Raw genomic sequence first — 19,667 nt, 5'->3', positions numbered from 1 at the left:
AACGCCTGTACAACTTGTGTGCGTGCAATTTTTAAAAATGTTTTAGCTGGCTCCAGAGATTTGTACACTAAGAAGCGCATACTGCAGGCCCTCAGCATCTGCCTCAACCTCATCATTACCCCACAATCTTTGAATAAATTACCATTAATGTCTGTTGTAACATGATAAGCAAAGAAGTAGGTGGATTTAAAGCATACTTAATTGCAGTATTTACAGCTGTCATTGCAACTTTCTGAATGACACCAATTACACAAAATATTTGTGGTTGAAAAAATGTGTGTATGTGTGTGAGTGAGTGCGTGTGTGTGTGTGTGTGCATGTGTTTGTGTGTGTGGGGGGATCCTCTCCTTCCCTTCCTTTGAGGCAAGGTTCTATAATGATGCATCATGTATATCCACAAGGCAGGAAGAACATACAAAACATGACAGACAGAGAGACTGACCTTTTTTTAACCTTCTATTTTTACTGTGGTAGTGGACCACACTCCCCTGACTAACAAGTGACTATGCTTGTTTTATGTTGTTACTGTATTCCTGTTTTGTATGTTGTACAGACTATGGTGGCAAACCAGTTTCCCCATTGGGGATCAATAAAGTAAATCATCATCATCATCATCATCATCTGAGGCATGACTTGAGCCTGATTTAATATCTTATCAAGTCTTCCATGACAGTGAATGCACTCCAGACATCCATCCATCCAGCGTAGGAAAGCAACACATAATACAAACTAATTGATTATTGGTTGCCAGGTCTGAATGAACAAATCCAGTTGTTGGTTTCATAACTGTGACTGATGGGAATGTTATTAGGGAAGAAATATTTTGCTATTTTCAGAGTCACGTAGGGTTAAGTCACACAGAGTCATTTGGACTATACTCGGGCCTGAGGCGTTATAGCCCAGTGAACTCAAGTCAAGTGAATGAAAGATGTTACAGTATACATTGACTCATCATGACAGCATGTCTTTCAAACAGATGTGGAACTATGGATTGAAAAATAAAAAAGTGTTGCCTAAACAGCGTTCATTAGCAACATTAATAGGGACAGTGCTTTTATTAGAATTACATCACCAAATTCATCATCAACAGAACTCATTTAAAGTGTTTGTCTTCTGGCAAAACTGTATTCTCAGCAGACTTGTCAAAAAAGGCTAAGCAGGCAATTCATAACCGTTTCATTTAAGAGTTGCTTTGCAACGTTTTTATCCAATTTTCTGTTTGAAAATATGACTCAGCACACGCTCTTCCTTCAGTGGCCTTGGCTGCTCCCCACATCTGGGTAAATCTACAAGGATTCCCATCTTCCAAAAAGCTGTGACTGCATCTGGTACGTATTATTTGGTGAATGACACACTGGAGGACTGAAATACACCTTGTTTAGATGCCTAGACACATTGACTATCAACATGCATGAACACCAGCTGGCAAAACACGAAAATGGGAAGATAAATATAGGCCCATCTGCTCCTTTGATGATGGAAGAGCGTGTGAATATGGTGGACAACAAGAATATTGCACTTTGATTGGCTGATGGAGTTATCATGTACAACAGCGCCCTCTGCTGACAGATCTGACGACTGTCGACCCCAAAATCGAAAAACTGAAATATGATAAATATCTTGTTCTATGCAGTAGATTTTACTCCTTTCTTCAGACATTTATATAAAATACATTTATCAAAGCAAGTTTTACCAAAATGACAGCCCTATTATTGCTGATTATGAATGAATAATTGTCATCTGTTGAGTCAGACTTTTTTCTAAATGTGTTCTAGATTGCCGCGTTTTGAACTTCTATTTGATTTTCATGGATAAGCATAAGCCTCATTGACTTTAGCTCATACAGCTCATTTTTTATTAAAATATAATGCATGGAATATTTTAACCACAACAAAGACCAACTATTTTGTGCTGTTTATCACATGCATGTGATAAACAGTACCCACTTATTTGTAACGACTAGTCAGTTTTGACCGGGAACACCACAGGTGTAGCCTACACAAGTTGAATAAAACACCTAAAGTGTAAGTATTTTGTAGTTTGATGCCCTGTGTGGGCCAAGTCATGGTACCTATAACAATTTCTGTTTTGTGAGGCTTGTGAGATAGTGAGAGAGTAAGCTATATAAGCTTGCCTGAGCAGAAAGCAAACAGCTAACATCGTCTGATGTCGCCGTGCACAACGTAGCCTGCCAGACGTAATAATATTTTAGTCCTCAGGGTGTCAGTGGTAAGTCAAAATCGAATGCTTTCTCCTTCATGTTTGATTGTCTAACGCAGGGGTGTCGAACTCCGGTCCTCGAGGGCCGCTGTCCTGCATGTTTTAGATGTTTCCCTGCTCCAACACACCTGATTCAATTAAAAGGGTTGTTATAACGACCATTCATTCGAATCAGGTGAGCTGGATCAGGGAAACATCTAAAACATGCAGGACAGCGGCCCTCGAGGACCGGAGCTCGACACCCCTGGTCTAACGTGCCACTTTACACCTCTCTTCTCGTTGACTCAATACTTACTTGCAAGCAGGAGTAACCCTTCAAAGAAACCACTTGAGGTTGTATCAGTTCTATGCCGTGTTTGAGACAGAGCTATTTCACAGAAACAAGTACAACTATCGTTTGAAAAGAAACGTTTGCAATTGATTTCATGGCCACAAAGAATGGTAGAGTAAGCTCACAATAGCCTACAGTGTTACCACGTTTCCTGTAAAGTACAGGTGTACCATGTGAATAGCAATAGCATTTTGATTATACTGTAGGATGTCAGTAAGAAAACACTCCTGGATTGTTGTTGATGTGAACAAGATAATGTAATGACGAGAGCTCAGTCAATTACTGTGTAGCGTCTGCATGTGCCCAGATAGCACAAGGGCTTCCTTTTCTTCTAATTGAATGCTACACTCTCCTTATCTTTATTTAACATGTTGAAATGGCACTCATAAGTAGGCTACTAGATATCCTGTTGGCAGTGTAAAGATTTAAAAGAAACTCAAACAAGGTGTTTTAAAGAGGTTAAGAAAGATGTAAACATGTACACCCAATATAATTTCAAAGCAATGAAGATCTGGCCATGCATGAAGTCTTGAATCTATGTGTGGAAGCAGGAACAATGGCTATTTCAGACAAGGCTGTGTTCTCAGTTTTCTTAGCTTGGATGACACTTGTGTTCTTTTGTCTTCAGGTGGTAAGCAAGACTTGACTAGTGAGCTTCTGTTCAAGCACTGTGTTATGCAGTGCTACAAATGTCAACTGTTGATATGAAACTCCCGAAGAAGCAGGTTGCCACTACACATCTGCAAAATGAGAAAATGACAAGAGAAATTCTGTGGCAGTATGAGACTAGCTTTATTTAGCTGTGTTTCTTTAATTCCTGGGAGCGCAGCAAGCACCAGGGACTGCACACAACAAGCCCTGATTACAACCCCACCATTAAAAAACACAGGTCTGTATGATGTTGCCACGGTAACACACATCACTTATTTTATGACAGCTTCTGCTTTCCATCTCCTAAACCCATAATATCCCCCCAGTAAGAGTGTTAAATACATATAAGAAATAAGAAAAAAATAAGAAATATGACATGCTGCATCAATGCTGGGAGTAACTTAACACATATTGCTGTACATGACAATTTTTTTGCCCTTTGTAATGTCTTTCTTAGTCCCATAAATAAAATAAAAATACCTCACAAGTTTATTTGGTTAATGTTTTTTTGTCAAGCGTAGTAATGTATGATTTTGTGTGTGCATGTGCATCTGTGTGTGTGTGTGTGTCTTTTCTTGCTTATGTTTGCTGCATCTTGGTGTTCCTGCTTTTGTCACGCTCCAGTAACAGTCATTCAGCTGACCATCTCCTTCACCTTTCTCCCACTCCTCCCATGCGGATTTTGTTATAAAACAGCCTGGGAAACAGGCTAAGCCCACATCAACAGTTTATACATTCCCTTCACGTTTATCAGACCATCCACAATCCAAACAGTTATGGAGTTCCTTTCATTTTCAGCTCATATTTGTAGAGCCTCAGGCAGTTATCCAGGGTAATACGCGATTTCAGACAGGGCTCAGACAGCTGTATATCACAAATACTGTTATGTCTCTCCTGAATAATCCCTAGGACCTCACACTTTGGAGAGGCAATTTCACCAGCTAAATCTGTTACAAACTCTAGTTGCCATGCGCAATGTCACATCAATATTTCAATTAAATATGTGCATATATGCATGAAACTATACTCGTGTTGCTACAGTGCTCAATATGTATCAGCAAGGATGAAAATAAGGGAGCAAGTCTGTACCGTATGTTTAATTGTAAATTCAAAGGATAAAGGGATAATTACTTGCCATCAGAGTGAGTGTGAAACTAGAAGATAAGGGGTGCCAAAAATAGATGATGAAGTGAATTCTCTTCATGAGTTATGCCCGCGCTCACAGAACATTCTGTAAAGGAAACACTTTGTAGAACATCTTTCCACAGGAAAATACAGAGCCCACTTTTAGGTTGTTTTGGTCTCTTAAATTGTTTATAATGTTCCTGTTGGGTACAATTAGCATGAGCTTATATCCAAACTCACTGAAAATTCTACAAAGAAAATTAGCAAAAGAGAGACTCAGCATATAATCGTTCAACAGTGTTAGGATGTTTTGGCCTTTTAAAGTGTTCATACTGCTCTCTTGGCTATAATCACTATGAGCTTATATCATTAGTGTGTTATCAGTCTGCAAATCTTCAAAGCGCCAATGAATTTCTAACCTAGTTAACATGGAAACAGCTGGAGTAAGCATGGCTGATAGCACCTCTCTCTGACTGATTAAATTGCAATCGATTTCTGCCAAATGTCAGGAAACACGAGGGTCCAGTGCCATTTAATGCATGTCAGATGAAAGCTGAAGGTAAGGGGGTTCTGTTATCACTCATGTGTCACCTCAGCTGGAGAGTGACAGAGTGGTGCCAGGGGTTTAATTGGCGTTAACACTTGGGCTAGGAAGCTGCTGGTGGAGTCTCAAAGGCAATGGACAGTCAATAGTAACTGAACCAGAAGGGCAGCATCTGACTAGCCTTAAAGGAAAGTGGTAATTATCTAAATTCGAATTCAATTTGTTTTACAAAGATAACCGTGAGTTTGGAGAGTGAATGTTTGAATATGTCACATCTATGGGTGTACAGTATAGTAAATGACCAGTTGTTACAACGTTTTTTGGATGGATGAATGTGCCTTCTTTTACTAACAAATGTGAGAATTGTGAATGCTGTTTTTTGTCTTTTTAGTCCATGTCACAGACCCTTGAATCTGGACCCAAGTTGTGATTTCTCTCTACTCTTAATCATGATCCAACACTCAATGCAGCAGGTTGTTTTGATGTGATTTTAACATCTGCAGGTATTTATCCATCTGAGATGATTATTCCTCTGATTATCCAGGTGACTTTGCAGGAAAATTCAGTCGTAAATCGAGACACCCTCTGGTCAGAAAATTGCTCCATAGTAAATATCTATGACCCTCTCATTTCTGCACAGAGACTTCTGGCAAAGCCATAAAGCACATTGTCACGAGTGACTGGCCCCTCTCCAAAGCCATTAATGATGTGATGATTGAACTCCTATTCACAGAATAACCCAGGACACTTAAAATGTCACATCAAGTTTGTCAGAGAATATCGTTCTGACAGTCCAAGGTCACAGGAATATGGAGGTAACTTGTATCTTCACCATTTTTACTTCATTGAATTGTTCTCTGCACTTTCTTTTGCCAGAGTAGAATATGTGATTACAATGACCTAGACTAAAAGCTATTCATTTACACTGTATATATTTTTCTTTTGTCAGTATTGGGCACAGATTTACAATGAGCAGAACAGGATCAGAAATCCATGGTTGCAGAAACGCCAATGGAAGCTGCTTAATGATAGAGGTACATGTATTTCGCCAAACTTTGTATTACGCCGGATTTCTTAATTAAACAAAAGCTATTGTAAACTGCATATGATTCCAGACTTAATTAAACGATTAAACAGTATGCTCTGAATAAAAAGGATGTAACTGAACATTCCTTCAACTTTCTCATGTCACAGGACACATTTCATTCATTCATTACGATTCACCGCTTGTGTCTTTTATCTTCCAAGGATAGCTCACTATACCCATGAAGAACACAACCAGGTCACCCTTTTCAACATACAGCTTTCTAGTCAGACAGAGAAGCTTTGTGTTCCACCAAACCGCACATTGATTCAATAAACTGTTATCGATTGCACTTTTTTTTTCACCTTCATTTTATCTGTGATAGCAGACAGATGTGCCTCTGGGTTGAAACCCCAGCTAATCCACAGGGCTCCTGCAAAAAAATCTAACGGAAGGGTTAATAAACCAAACTACACATGGACGTTTGACCCATTTTGGTTCTGCAAGAGGCTATGGAACCACCTAGATGAAATTGAGAGGCATAACCCCATATAGGAGAAGTGTTCTTGTTGGATCCTCTCTGATCCTGTATTCTCTCTTGGTCTGGAACACTTAGCTATGATTGGCAGATTGGAGTGTATTTGAACACCTCCCAGAGGAGCGGGCCATAAGTAACACAATTTTAACAAGCACTCAAGATGGTCTTGCTGTCCAGTTATTTTTTTCTCTTTTTCACTTGCTCAGACAGGGTTTATGTAAAAGGGTGTTAATTCCCAGAGGTGAGACTACAAACTAAATGCAGTCAACAGTGTCATAGTCTCCTAAGAACTGGAGCTGAACAACAATTTTTCAGTCTGTTAGTTTTTTTTCTAACAGACAGCCCTGTCATATGAGTATAGACTCACATTGAAAAATACAGTGTTGATGTCCAACTGTATGGCATGCTCTTCATTTGTCACCACTGAATGAACAACTTAAATGTCTATATGCCATATTAAGAATGAATCATGTTTGAAAGATCCATCTGGAAAACAACTTTCTTTTTTTTCATAACCAATTGCTACATTGCCCATCTGCAAAGTCTGCTGCCCTAGGCACTCAAACATTGAATGATGTTTTACAGTTGACATGAAAGTACATCCTCTATTTTGTTTATGGACCCATTTTCTCACGTTTACCCCACCAACAACTTTCTTTCGAGTGGAACTACATCCCAAACCAGGCGGTGGAGGTGAGAGACAAGCTCTCGTTGGGTTTATTGAATTATTGAATTAAAGGCTTAAGTACTCAATTCTTCACAACTGAATGGTACACTGCTCATTCTTTTTTTCTCATTTGAATAGATCATTTGTGTATGTAAAATTTCAAAGAATGGGGGTTTACACAGATCGGTTTCATTGTCTGCAAATCCTATTCATACTGACTGTAATCATTGTCACAGAAACGTCATATTTCTCCAGCCGAGCATGCCGGTCTCTAATCTGCTCTCAGTGCTTCTCAACAACTGTGGGTTTTGTCAAGCAGTTGTTGCACTGTGTTAATTAAAGGAGTTTCTTTTCCTCCAAGAACATATTTCGCATAATTACATCTGAAGTGTGAGTTTAGCCATTTAACCTGCAGTCATTATTTTTTAGATATGCCATTGTGTTTTTAATTTAAAGGGTATTGTGTTAAGTGGTTCGCTTACTTTAAGCATGACATTCACTCCTAGTTTTGTGTGCAGCGCTCTGAAACTCTGGGAGTGATTTTCAGAGAAAGATGTGATGTTACTGTCTCTGTTTCCACAGGACTGAGTTGCTGTGACCCATGCAATTTTCCTCTGAAAGAGTATTTCAACTTATGCAGATGAGCTCATCAGAGCTGCCTGCTGAGATGAGACATCTAGGTCTGGAATTGTGTCAATATGAGCACCAAAACAAATGCAAATCAAAATCCAAATTAATATGTATTCCCTAGGGGGGAACTGGGTCGTACTTATACAGTAGTCATCTCTCTCAAAGATGACAGGAATCTGTTATCTGGAACGCATGGGGAGCAAGGCGTGTTTCTACTACTGCTCAGAGATATGGTGAACACATCATTGACTTGGTTCGGAAACAACTGTGGGTTTGACGGAAAACAGTAGTTCAGGGTAAAAACTATTTTTGCTAATGCGATATTTTGTAAATTAACCCAAAGGCTTTTGAGATTCCATCTGTAAGGAAACACAAAAACATCCAGATGTAGTGCTAGGGTTTGGTTGTGTTTACTTATGTGACACTGTTCACATCCCAGCATGAATTTGATTTCATGCAGCTGTTAAGAGAAACTGTCAGCCTCAGAAGGAATAACAGAATATGTTTGGAAAAAGCTCAACCAGTATGGACTGGATGAGATTAATGTGGGCTGCCTCACCATTGTTGCTGTCCATCAACTTTAGTCAAAGTGCTTGCCTTTGCTGCGGAATTCATTGCACAAGGCTGTAATTTGATTGTAACCCATGTTGTTGCTTGTGACAAACTGTTTTTCTCGTCCTCAAAATGTAGCACAAACCACCTTGTCACTTGTCAGACACACAAACCTTATTCAAATTGACAGCAATCCCTGGCAGACTTTAAATTCAAGTATGCCAGTCCAGCAACATAAACAAGACTGCCTCGGGTACATGGCAGGCATACTTAAGTAGCACTAGCTACAGTGATTTGTTGCCTAATGAAGTGCACTGAAGGGCTAAGGTCAACACATTTCACATTATATACTCAACTTCATGTTGCCTGATTTCATTTGTAGGCTTGCGAGGGTAATTAGTTGTCTGTAAAGCACCTTGATTGCAGTTGATACCTTGATGCTATGAAATATCACTTGAAGGAGGTCTTAACCATTATGTTCAATATGCCAGGTTCCTTTAGGCAGGTGTTTGATGGGTTGGTTATTTTATGACAGCAAGATAAATCACGTCAGCATTTAAGCCATAATTCGGAAAGGGTGTTCCCAATTCCAGTGAATAGCAAGGCATAGTAGCTTCAAAGGCATCATTTGTCAAATAAATACTTTACATATTCACCGAAACACATGTGTATACAAATTTAATAAAATACACAACAAGTACAGTAGCCCATATTCACTTGAAAGCTCACCTTATTTTGCACATTAATTGCAGAGAAGACAACAATTAAATTACAAATACATTCATAAAAAACTGTCAGATTTTCAGGAACCTCAAAAGGTTTCTTGAAAAGGGAAATATCCTGTTCTACTAGTCACCATTAATAGGTCATAAGACACTTTACTTTTGTTTTGAACTTCAATGATATGTATTTCAATTGTCAGATTTTTGAAGGGGTGTTGTTCAAACACTTAGTGGAAACAAAAGCAGATCACTGTACAGAAGCAGACAGGACTAAACATCTTTACAGCAGCAATTCGTTCAACAGCCTGACAAAATTGGAGCTTCAAATGTGTAAAATACAGACACCTAAATGGACAGATACACCATAAAAACACGTGATGGCACAAAAGCATTTTCCCCAACCCCACTCTGCAGTAAAGGACATACTTATATTTTACCTTAACACATCACAAAATCAAAAACAGATACATTTGATGGTTTTTGGTTATGCAGTGCATGTGTGGACTGGAACCTTACCGGGGTTAAAAACACCACCCCTCTGCCATCCATCCATCTGTGATATGATTGCCACACCACTAGAAGAGGCGGGAGGGAGCTAGGTCAGGTGATCTGTCAGTTGGCAGAGTCCCGCTGGTCGAAAACGTACTCCATGGCGCCACACTCCTGGCTGATGACAGAGCTGTGGATAAGGCTGCTGGACAGAGACTTGGGCCTGAGGACCTGGCAGGTCAGGTAGGAGGGCTCCTCCAGTTCTGTGTGCGGCGGGGAACACTGGCCATCCGGCGGTCCGTAGGCACTGCTGTCCGAGCCCCCCTCCCTCCCCTCTCCGGGCTCCTTGCTGGGAGAGTCCAGGGGGGTGCTCATCTTCAAGGGGCTAGTGGACGCAGAAGGGCTCTCCTGCAGAGGGGGGCTGAGAGCACGCTGGGTTTTAAAGTAGGGCTTGACATTGGCCACGAGGATGGTACTGTCCCGCTGTTCTTTCCCAAACGTGCTGAGGGTTTTTCTGCCGCTGCGGTTGATGGTGCCATAAATCTCTGTCTCCACCATGGCCTCCATTCCCACAGGGATGAAAAGGTTGGTGCGATTATCGGCGCTGTCTGCTTGGCTTCCTACCCGTAACTTTGGCATCCAACAGCTGTCAGAATGTCCCAGTGCAAGACATTCATCTGTGCAGTGGACTGATTTGTCTTGCCCTACAAAAACAAAAAAGGACCAAAAAAAAGAAAAAGAAAAACTGAAAGTTATTGGAGGACAATCGCATTAAAATGGGGACACAGCATGGAAAAAACGACAGATATTACAATGGAAATTTCCAAGACACAGTACCCCCTATGTTCCTCGCACATAGGAACAGCATAAGAGAACGAATAAATATTTTCAAGGGGAATAATACCAACTATTCCTACCCAATACTAGGCCTGTCAGGACGTAGATCAAGAGAAAATATGCGATCAAGTTCAAAATGCATTTTAGATCAAAAGGCAGAACAAAACGACAACAGTTCGTTTTGGCAAAAAGGCAACACAGATCCCACACATTACAATCAGTGGTCTTTGAAGGCATCCCCACCAAGGCTTACTAACCACAGATTACGGTTATGTGCCCTGCACATTTGTTTTTGTCTGCCTTTCATCTCATGTCAGGGAAAAACAGAATCTTTTAACATGCATACATATATAAAAGGGGCCAGGACAACAAGCACAGCCTGAAGATAGAAACAGGGAGAATTCATTTTTGAGGTAGCAAGCTATCACCGCAAAGAGACTAGCTGATGACAATGATGCAAAGAGAGGTTTGTTCTTAGAGGGTTCAGTGGAAGCACCACAGGGGTATAGATGTTCTGTCTGTGTGTACTGCAACTTGTATCCCTGCAGTAGTCTACTGACCTCCGGTAAACAGTGACTCTAAATAAATTCAAGTGACTAGGGATGCATAGAGGGGCAGCTTCTTCAACATGACATCTCTTTTTTTTCTCAACTGCCTTTAAAACAGGTTGCTCCGTTTTATGTGCTGGAGCCCATTTTGGTGGGTGGAAGATGATGTCACAGTTAGACCTAAAGACCACCTGACATCATGCTGATTCCTGCAAACTGTCCAACAGTTGCCTTTGGCAACACTGATGGTTCAGAGGAGCGCGCCGGCTTTATTTTTGCCATGTGTCTGTCTCATCCTGCGTAATGTCACTCTTCATGCTCACCTCAGAGTTCTAAGACTAATCATCTCTAATGGGCCTACAATTGCTGGGGTATGCCTTGTGGATACTTGTTAAAAGCCAGCAACACAAAGGACCCATTTACACGGATCACATGGCTGGGATTCGAAAGGCAACTTTGAAGGGAAAAACACACTTCACAGTAGGAGAACCAGCCCGGTCATTATAAATAGAAACAGAGAAAGCCTAGCGACAGAAAAACCTACTGTGCACCTGGCTTCTCCAGCTCACAATAAATATTTAGCAAGGAAGCTATTGAGAGTCGCACAGGTGCATACATTACCTGTATCAAAAGCTGAGAGGAGACTGGAGGTTTAAATACAAATATAGAACATAAAAGGCTAGTTAATCCACAGTTTTGGCCTTTGTGCCATGTCTGTTGGGGATATAGGCCTCCACTGCTTTGCGTCGTTCATGGAGCACTTTTGTAAAGGCGAGAGCGTCAGCAAAATCTTTACTGGTTTTCGATAAAATACATGATCCTACTACTTGCTATATCTGTGAATTGAATTCCATGTTTGTTTGAAAAGAGCTGAATAAGTCTACACTTTCGACATAGTAGTGTGTGTACTGCAGTGCAGCACCAGAACCTTGCCCTGCCGTGTAGGCTGACTTATCAGCAGGCTGTGGCACTATTTAATGACTGACTGACCATCGCCCACGTCACTGAACTAAATGTGATCGCAAGCTTTACAGCGTTTTTTTACACCCAAAGAGAGTACACCCGGAAATGCATTAACACAACCTATTAATATGAAATACATTGCCCTAGTTCTTCTTTGCATTTCTCTTATCTTACCAACGCAGGCCTATAAATTAATTGACATTCCAGTCAAGTGAGCATCTGTTCTGTGTGTGGATTTGGCTCTGCGCATACGAAACATCTTTTTCTATATCTCTCCTCTCTATCTCTTTGATTGGCCTCTGAACAGGGTCTGGAGAATCAGATTCAGAAATATGTGCTCCAGAAAAAAAAGTGATTGAATTTACACCTCCCACAGGGGAAACTGTCGTTTTCCCAAGCCATAACCCACAACCACACACACACATACTATATACACACAGACCAACACTCCTCCCTCTGGCAACCACAAGATGTTCCCCTCTCGGCCTTCCCTGAACAAGCCACAAACAAACAGCTCAAGGCAATGCAAATGGTGTGGAAAGTACAGCATAGGGCGCAAATGACCAGATCCAATCCATTCCAAGACACTTGTGTCTCATAGAGAAAAATGAGGGCCTGCACACTTCAAGTCAAGCCCTCCATTTTCTTTTTCATTCATTTCAGGCAGGCTACCGCCAGTGTTGACATGCTTCAGCAGATGAAGCATATCACATAGAAAACGACCTAACTAAACAAATCAGCTAAACAGGGGTTAAACGCCTGTGACTGGGGGTGCATGATATTTTAAAACTCGTCAATGTCTGTGTCATGGAAGTTGCAATGTGGGCTTGCAACAAACTTTTGAAATAACTAAAGTGAAACATTTCTATTTTTGCTTGCTTACCGTCTCAAATATTCTATCCACACAAAGCAACTGTTAACTGAGAAAATGTTTCAACAGACAAACTGGTAGCAGTCTGTCAGGTTTCACAAAAAGTACCTGGTTCTTAGTTCTGCAAGTGTCTGTCATGCTTTCTTTTTCCTGTCTTGTTATTCAAGACAGGCATGCTCCGAGTTCATATTCAAACAATGAAAAGATCAAATGAGACACCGACAGAGGTACACTTTGCCATGCATATGAGCTTGTTTGATGGCACAAGCAGACAGAAGACGTTTGAACATTTTTCCTTCAGCCAATGGACCCTTTTATCCTCTTTAACTATCATCTACTTTCCACTCTGGTGCCTCCATGTCATCTTGGCAGCCTAGCTCTGGAATTCTGCAACGGCATGCTGCTACAATACCCTGCTGCCTAAAGAAGCTGAAATTATATTACTACAGATTCAAACCTCCGAAATCTTGTTGAGGTATTGAGATTCCTGAAATCCCTTGTCAAATGTAGCAGGTGAAATATCTATCTATTTCCTTTCCCCATAGGGAGGTTAGTGCAGTAGTCTGAGTCCCCCCAAATATTGAAAACCACCTGTATCGTACAGCAACACATACTGTAGGCCTTCAGAACATTTCATCTTAATGGAGTTAAAGAAAGAACAAGGAGTAATGCAAGAGTCAGTTAAGCATCTTCAAGATGTCAGCCAGAGAGAGCGTCCACTCACCCTGTTCGAGAGGCTGGCCATTAACTGCTGTTGCTTTCATCTTGAGGGCCTCCCTGGCAGACGTGTCGCAGTGTGAGCCTTTATTAGTATCCTGGTCACTATCAGCCTGGTCACTATCACCATGGCCACTGTCTCGGAGGCTTGCTCGCTCTGCATCCTTAAATGTGGAGCTGCTGCAGAACGGACAGAGAGAGAGATAGAGAGAGAGAGAGAGAGAGAGAGAGAGAGAGAGAGAGAGAGAGAGAGAGAGAGAGAGAGAGAGAGAGAGAGAGAGAGAGAGAGAGAGAGAGAGAGAGAGAGAGAGAGAGAGAGAGAAAGAGAAAAAAAACGGAACTCACCGGCGTGTCTCTATCTGAATGCTCCCAGTTGACGACCCTGCCTTGATGGGTTGATGTAGACAATATAAATGAAATGGTCAGTGTGTAATCAATTGTTACTGCCCTTACCTTGGAACAAAAGGCTGCCTGCTGCCTACATAATTGGGCTCGGAGGGAAAATTATCTGTCTGAAAACGAAAGATAGATAGATACATAGAGAGAGAGAGATATAGATACAGACAGAGAGAGAGGGGGGGGGGGGGGGAAACGTTAAATTATGCCTCTCGTGTTTCTCCTTTGTGCCTTTTCTGCAAACTGTGTAACGTGATATTCAATCACAGGACAACAAATCCATGTGTCAACCTTCTTTTCCCTTTAGTTCTTTACATTTTCACCCGCTTGGAACACATGAAACCTGGTAATAAAACATATTCCTGAGTGAGGGAACAGCTGTAAACACAAGGGGCCTGATGAGGACAAATCTCCTGCATGTCCATATGTGCTTCCTTGGCAGGCCATAAGCATAATGCATCAGCCACTGTCATCTGCATCTTTTTTCCGCTCATCCTGAAGATAACGTGTTTGTCTTGATCACACCCACATCCCCTAGCAACTGGTGACAACATCAAGCCCTGGTATCTGTGTTCATCATCATCTCCAAATGAGACTGTCTCTGAGGCTGTCCTAGATATTTACATCATTTACTACCCCCCCAAAAAAACAGATTGTGCGGTACTTAATAACACTACACGCCCTGCCGGTCAATTTATTATGCTGGCCTGTATAAGTAACCCTGTCGGCTTCACAAGACAGGGCTGGACCCTGTTAATTGTGCAAGCTTGCCAATACTGGATTTGGATTGTGTAGAACCGGCCCATGTTTGTAGAGGGCAAGAAGAGGGATTGTAAGGTTATGCTGTGTGCATCTAGCTGTCTGGCAGACGATAGTTCACTAATGTGATCAGACAAGCTGCTCAAACACCTGTCCAATCTCACATTTTGGACAAGGCTCTGTTTCTGCTCTGTAGCAGTGGATCTGGCCCGAGCACAGCAGTCTTGTCCAAGACTCACTTGGTTTGCCTGTGCAACTGAAAGGCCTTTTTGATTATTCGGACCACCTGTAAGGTCTTGCTAAAAGTCATTCATAATAGGCCAATTTCAAAACACTTATTTCTCGTCGGAGAGAGTGGCGGCAAATATATTTTTCAGGGACCGAAATGAACAATGACAGAATGTCTTTTTTGTTATATCTCAAATTAAAAAATATATGTCGGTGATATATCATGCTGTATTGCGAAAGTGTACTATACACTGCCCAGAAAAGAAAAGGAAAATGTGATAAGGAGGATGTCAGATTGCATGGTGCCAGAGTATTGATTTCTAGAATTATATCAGCCGAGAGAATGCAGAGAGGACAGAGATAAGGTGCAGAATAAAAGCAACCAGTCACCTGTATCACTGACATCCTGCTCCCGGGAGTTTCTGTGCTGAGTCCAGCAAAGCTCGAGTGGCATCCAGCCCGAGGGACAGTCAGGCTGTTCGGGGTGGTCTTCAGGTACAGGACCTCCGATCTGGGCAGAGTGAGGGGCAAGGGGCTCTGGTAATCAAAGCAGATGGGCGAGGTGATGAGGGAGGGACTGCTCACCACGTTCATCCTGCTCAATGAGTCCCTCTCCTCCATCTCGCTCTGCACCAGCATGATGTCACTCTTGTTGATCCTCTTCTTCTTCCCCTTGCCCGTCGGAGGGTTGGCGAACTCTGCCACGCGGCAGTTGTAATTCCCGGCCTCCTTATCCTGATGTTTGGACTTGACAGCGATGGCGGTCATGACGGCCAGCAGCATGACAGAGATGATGCACAGGGTAACTATGAGGGGCAGGGACATGTCCCAGGGTTGTGGCTCTCTGCTGGCCCCTGAGTCCCCTGCTGCTATGGCCCCCGGGTTGGCCCTAATGATCAACTTAGCCACAGCAGACAGGGGAGGCTTGCCATGGTCTGTTACCTTCACAACCAGCTCCACCAAGGTGGTCACCGCCTCCCACACTGGATTGGTTGTTCTAATCTCCCCAGACACGGTGTCAATCTCAAACAGGTTCTCCTCGTTGCCTTCCCAGATCTCGTAGGCCAGGCGTCCACTCTCCCCGTGGTCATGGTCCATGGCTTTGACCGTGGTCACGATGTAGCCCATGCCCACGTTTCGGGGGACGACGATTTCAGCCGTGTCGTTTTGAAGGAGGGGTAGTGTGATTACTGGGAGATTGTCGTTGACGTCGAGGACGCTGACCCTGACTGTGGCGGTGCTCTCCATGTGAGGAGACCCTGCATCTTTAGCTTGAACTTTGAACTCAAAGAACTTTGTTTGCTCGTAGTTGAAAGATCTTGAGGCATATATGGCTCCATTGGTAGGGTTGACGGACACATAGGTATACACTGACACATCCACAATATGTGAAGGCAAGATGGAGTAAGACACAGTTCCATTTCTACCTATGTCTGGATCATGTGCCAGAACGGAACCTAAATACTCCCCTGGGATGTTGTTCTCTGGCACCTGAAGCACATATACTGTCTTGGTAAAACGAGGAGCATTGTCATTTTCATCCAATATTTTGACCGTAAAGGATTTTGTGTAATTTAAGGAAGGTATTCCATTGTCCCTGGCCACTATTGTAACGTTATATTCATCTTTCATTTCCCTGTCCAGTGGTCTATCAGTTAGAAGTGTGTAAAAATTATCATTGTTTTCTTGCAGTCTGAAGGGTACATTGCCCAGCACTCGGCACTGGAGTTGACCATTCCTCCCAGAGTCTTTGTCTGTGACTCTCACCAGAGCAATGACAGACTCTGGAGGGGCTGCTTCGCTGATGGCTCCCTGACGGACAGACACAAAACTTATAATTGGCCAGTTATCATTCTTGTCCAGTACTTTGACAGTGATTTTACAATGGCCAGGAATGGGGTTTGGCCCGAGGTCCTTAGCCTGCACATCAAATTCAATAATTGGGTTCTCCTCATAGTCTATTTCTCCTTGAATCTTTATGACACCAGTGTTGGGGTCAATGGAGAACAACTCCTGCATTCGCTCTGATGCATACCCACTGAAGGAATAGACCACCTGTCCATTGCTCCCTTCGTCTTGGTCTGTTGCATTTAAATCTATCAATATTTTTCCAGGTGGTGAGTTTTCAGGGATCTCCAGGACATAGGAGGGTTTTTCAAAGACTGGGCTGTTATCATTTGAATCAGTAACTCTCACATTTATTTGCATGGACCCTGATCTTGGATATTCCCCTCCATCAATAGCAGTCAAAAGGAGTGTGTGATGACTCTGGTCCTCCCTGTCTAATGGTCTCTGAACGACGAGTTCTGGATATATAGTCCCATCTCCTCTAATTTTCAAATCCAAAGAAAATGTATTGTAATCATCTCTTGTGACCTGATAAGTCTTAATCCCGTTTTCCCCAGAATCTGAGTCGTGCGCTATCGTTAGGGGAAAGCGCGTGCCAGCTGCTGCATTTTCTGAAATATCAATATTGATGTGATCTGAAGGAAAACTTGGTGAATTGTCGTTGATGTCCTCAATATCCATCTTGATCATGCATATTTCCTTGTCGTTGGCAAACACTTCCATTGAGAGCTGACATTTGGGGTTTCGCCTGCACAACGTCTCCCTGTCAATCCGTTGTTTAGTGAAGAGCAGCCCACTCTCCGGGTCCACATCTACCAGATGTGGAGCGGAATTCTCCAATATCCTAAAGTTAGATTTTTTCCCCCTTTCCATCGGTCCATATCCGGCATCCTTGGCTATGTTACCTATTACAGTGCCAGGTCCTTGCTCTTCCGGGACAGAATAATTTAGATTTTTCAATGTTAGGGCTTTAGCCCACAAGAGAAGGAAAAATATGACAGAAAGACGCATCCCTTTAGCCTACTAAATATGCGGGTGTAAAAAATCCCCCTTTAACTTCCAACCTGTTGATTTCTTCAGCGAACCAGTAAGACTACAATAACACTAGACAGGTGGTTTGTATCCAGAGCGACGGATGGGTTATTTAATCGATTTCCTATGAGTCAATCCTTTCTCTTTTTATGCTGTCCTTCTAACCTCCCTCACATGACTATCAGCTAAAATGATGAACTCTTTCTGTAAACAACGATGAACGCCCAAAGACATCATGCGCATTGAGACAATACCAATTTTAACATATCAGACGTGTTTTTCCTGTCTAGTAAATAAAACATTCCGATTTTAAAGCGTGCATGGTCTGCCCCTGTTGCGATATTACACGCGTTTTAAAATCACCCCTCTATGGTGAAGGTTAGACAGTACAAAAGCGCAATGCCCCCATGCGACATCTATACCTACAGTACACGGACATACCCATTCCTATTGCAGCAAAAAAGCGGTTTAGACTATGCTGGTCACATCACAATTTACTTTTACTCTAGCGACACACTGTTGCATCTAGGTTTTATAAAGGTACTCTAAGCTTCAAGAACTGAGCCATAAAGGAACGCAGATAACGTTTCGTCGGGACAAGGTCTATATCCCCTGTCATTCAAGAGCATCTGGAGAGCGACGGCGACTTTTGCCCGATAATTGTTCTATAATCAGTCCAGTAATCCCGTAATCCAGTCCAGTTGGACCTAGTGTGCTTTTGCATCCTGCATCAGGAATAAAAAACAGCAGCACTGTCTTCTCCGTTTAACGCCGAATAAATCCAAAACGTCCGATGAAGGTGGATTTGCCGATATTTTTTATATGATCAAAATGAAACGTTTTCCTTGTTCAATTCTCCGGTCACATCAACTGTTGAAAACCGCTCTCATGGCACAGAATTGTTCACTATAATCCTCACGACGCCCTGTAGTCTACTCTGACTTCAGTTTATCTCTTGGTGCATTTAACATTGTTTCTGATCGTCTTCCAGCCAATGAGTGTAACAGTGACAGATCTTGCCTTTGGGGTTTTCTCCAATAGGTCTGGCAAGATCGCATTGAAGGAGGGCTGTTCTAGTGATACGTGATTCAGTTACTGATGTGCGCGCCCTAAGCAGAGTTTAGAAATGAAAACGTGCTCGCGGATGTTGTACATCTGGACGCGAAAATGTGATTATAAAATAGATTGAAATGTGTCATGAAAAATATAGCGAAGCTTACTGGTCCAACCAGTTTGTGTTTCATCAGAGCGGTCATACCAGAAAAAGCAGAATGAGACCAGCCCTGTTGAATGTGAAAAGGGTTAAACCAGAGGTAGCCTACGCTCTGCCCCTTCCCATCATTTACTTTGCCTTTCGACCTTAGAATCCACTTTGAATGCAATTATGAAATTACATCCTTCATGTAATTAATTGAGTTATGCATTGGACACGATGGCTTACATATCCATTCAGTAGTTAACATAATCATTTTAAACCAAAAACAAGCTAAATACTCTAAAAGATATGTAGAAGATACAGTATTTAAGTACAGCTAGAATGTAGGATACTGTTGAAAATCTACTCTGTTAGATAATATTATAGAAAATATTCCATGAACACGTAAAATATTCAATCTATTCCATAACTTATATGTCTGACATGTTGACCTCCTCTTCTTGCTTTTTAAAGTTAACTTTTATGTCCGTAGTTCATATCAGAGATTGAAGAGATGGACTGATATTTAATCCACTCAGCGTTTCAATCATTTGACATTTACATTCCAATTCCCACCTGACCAGATCAGAGCAGCTCCAGTCTCCTCGGTAATACAGGTGTGCTTGAGGATATTCGGATGGGAGTTTGTGTCAACATAAGGGAAAGATCAGGGTGGCTAGGTTCATCATTAAATTTCATGTTGCCCTGACTGTAAATCAACCTTGAGCTGTCCCCGGGTTCATTTATATTGTCTGGAACATGGCTGCTTTCCTCCTCCGG

The 19,667-nt window shown here is 42.1% G+C and overlaps 1 protein-coding gene across 1 annotated transcript; it reads right to left on the bottom strand.

The window, feature by feature from the left end:
* Positions 1 to 9,616: 9,616 nt before the first annotated feature.
* pcdh17 (protocadherin 17) lies at positions 9,617 to 17,671 on the bottom strand. The gene is made up of 4 exons (XM_047047325.1): positions 15,203 to 17,671; positions 13,883 to 13,941; positions 13,437 to 13,606; positions 9,617 to 10,197 (listed from the first exon to the last, which is right to left on the bottom strand). The coding sequence occupies exons 1-4, from the start codon at positions 17,669 to 17,671 to the stop codon at positions 9,617 to 9,619; spliced, it is 3,279 nt and encodes a 1,092-aa protein (XP_046903281.1).
* Between the last annotated feature and the right edge of the window lie 1,996 nt (positions 17,672 to 19,667).

The sequence above is a fragment of the Hypomesus transpacificus genome, chromosome 23, assembly GCF_021917145.1.
Source record: "Hypomesus transpacificus isolate Combined female chromosome 23, fHypTra1, whole genome shotgun sequence".
Taxonomy (NCBI): domain Eukaryota; kingdom Metazoa; phylum Chordata; class Actinopteri; order Osmeriformes; family Osmeridae; genus Hypomesus; species Hypomesus transpacificus.
Note: the sequence above shows the minus strand (reverse complement) of the source record. Positions and strands in the feature narration are given on the sequence as shown.

What these genes read in the sequence shown, in the direction of transcription:
- pcdh17 (XM_047047325.1), bottom strand. Translation starts at nt 17,671, where the DNA reads ATGCGTCTTTCTGTCATATTTTTCCTTCTCTTGTGGGCTAAAGCCCTA. An exon ending in GCAGGATGTCAGTGATACAG is followed by an intron (nt 13,942 to 15,202) that starts GTGACTGGTTGC and finishes TTTCGTTTTCAG; the next exon opens with ACAGATAATTTTCCCTCCGA. An exon ending in TGGCCAGCCTCTCGAACAGG is followed by an intron (nt 10,198 to 13,436) that starts GTGAGTGGACGC and finishes TTGTTTTTGTAG; the next exon opens with GGCAAGACAAATCAGTCCAC.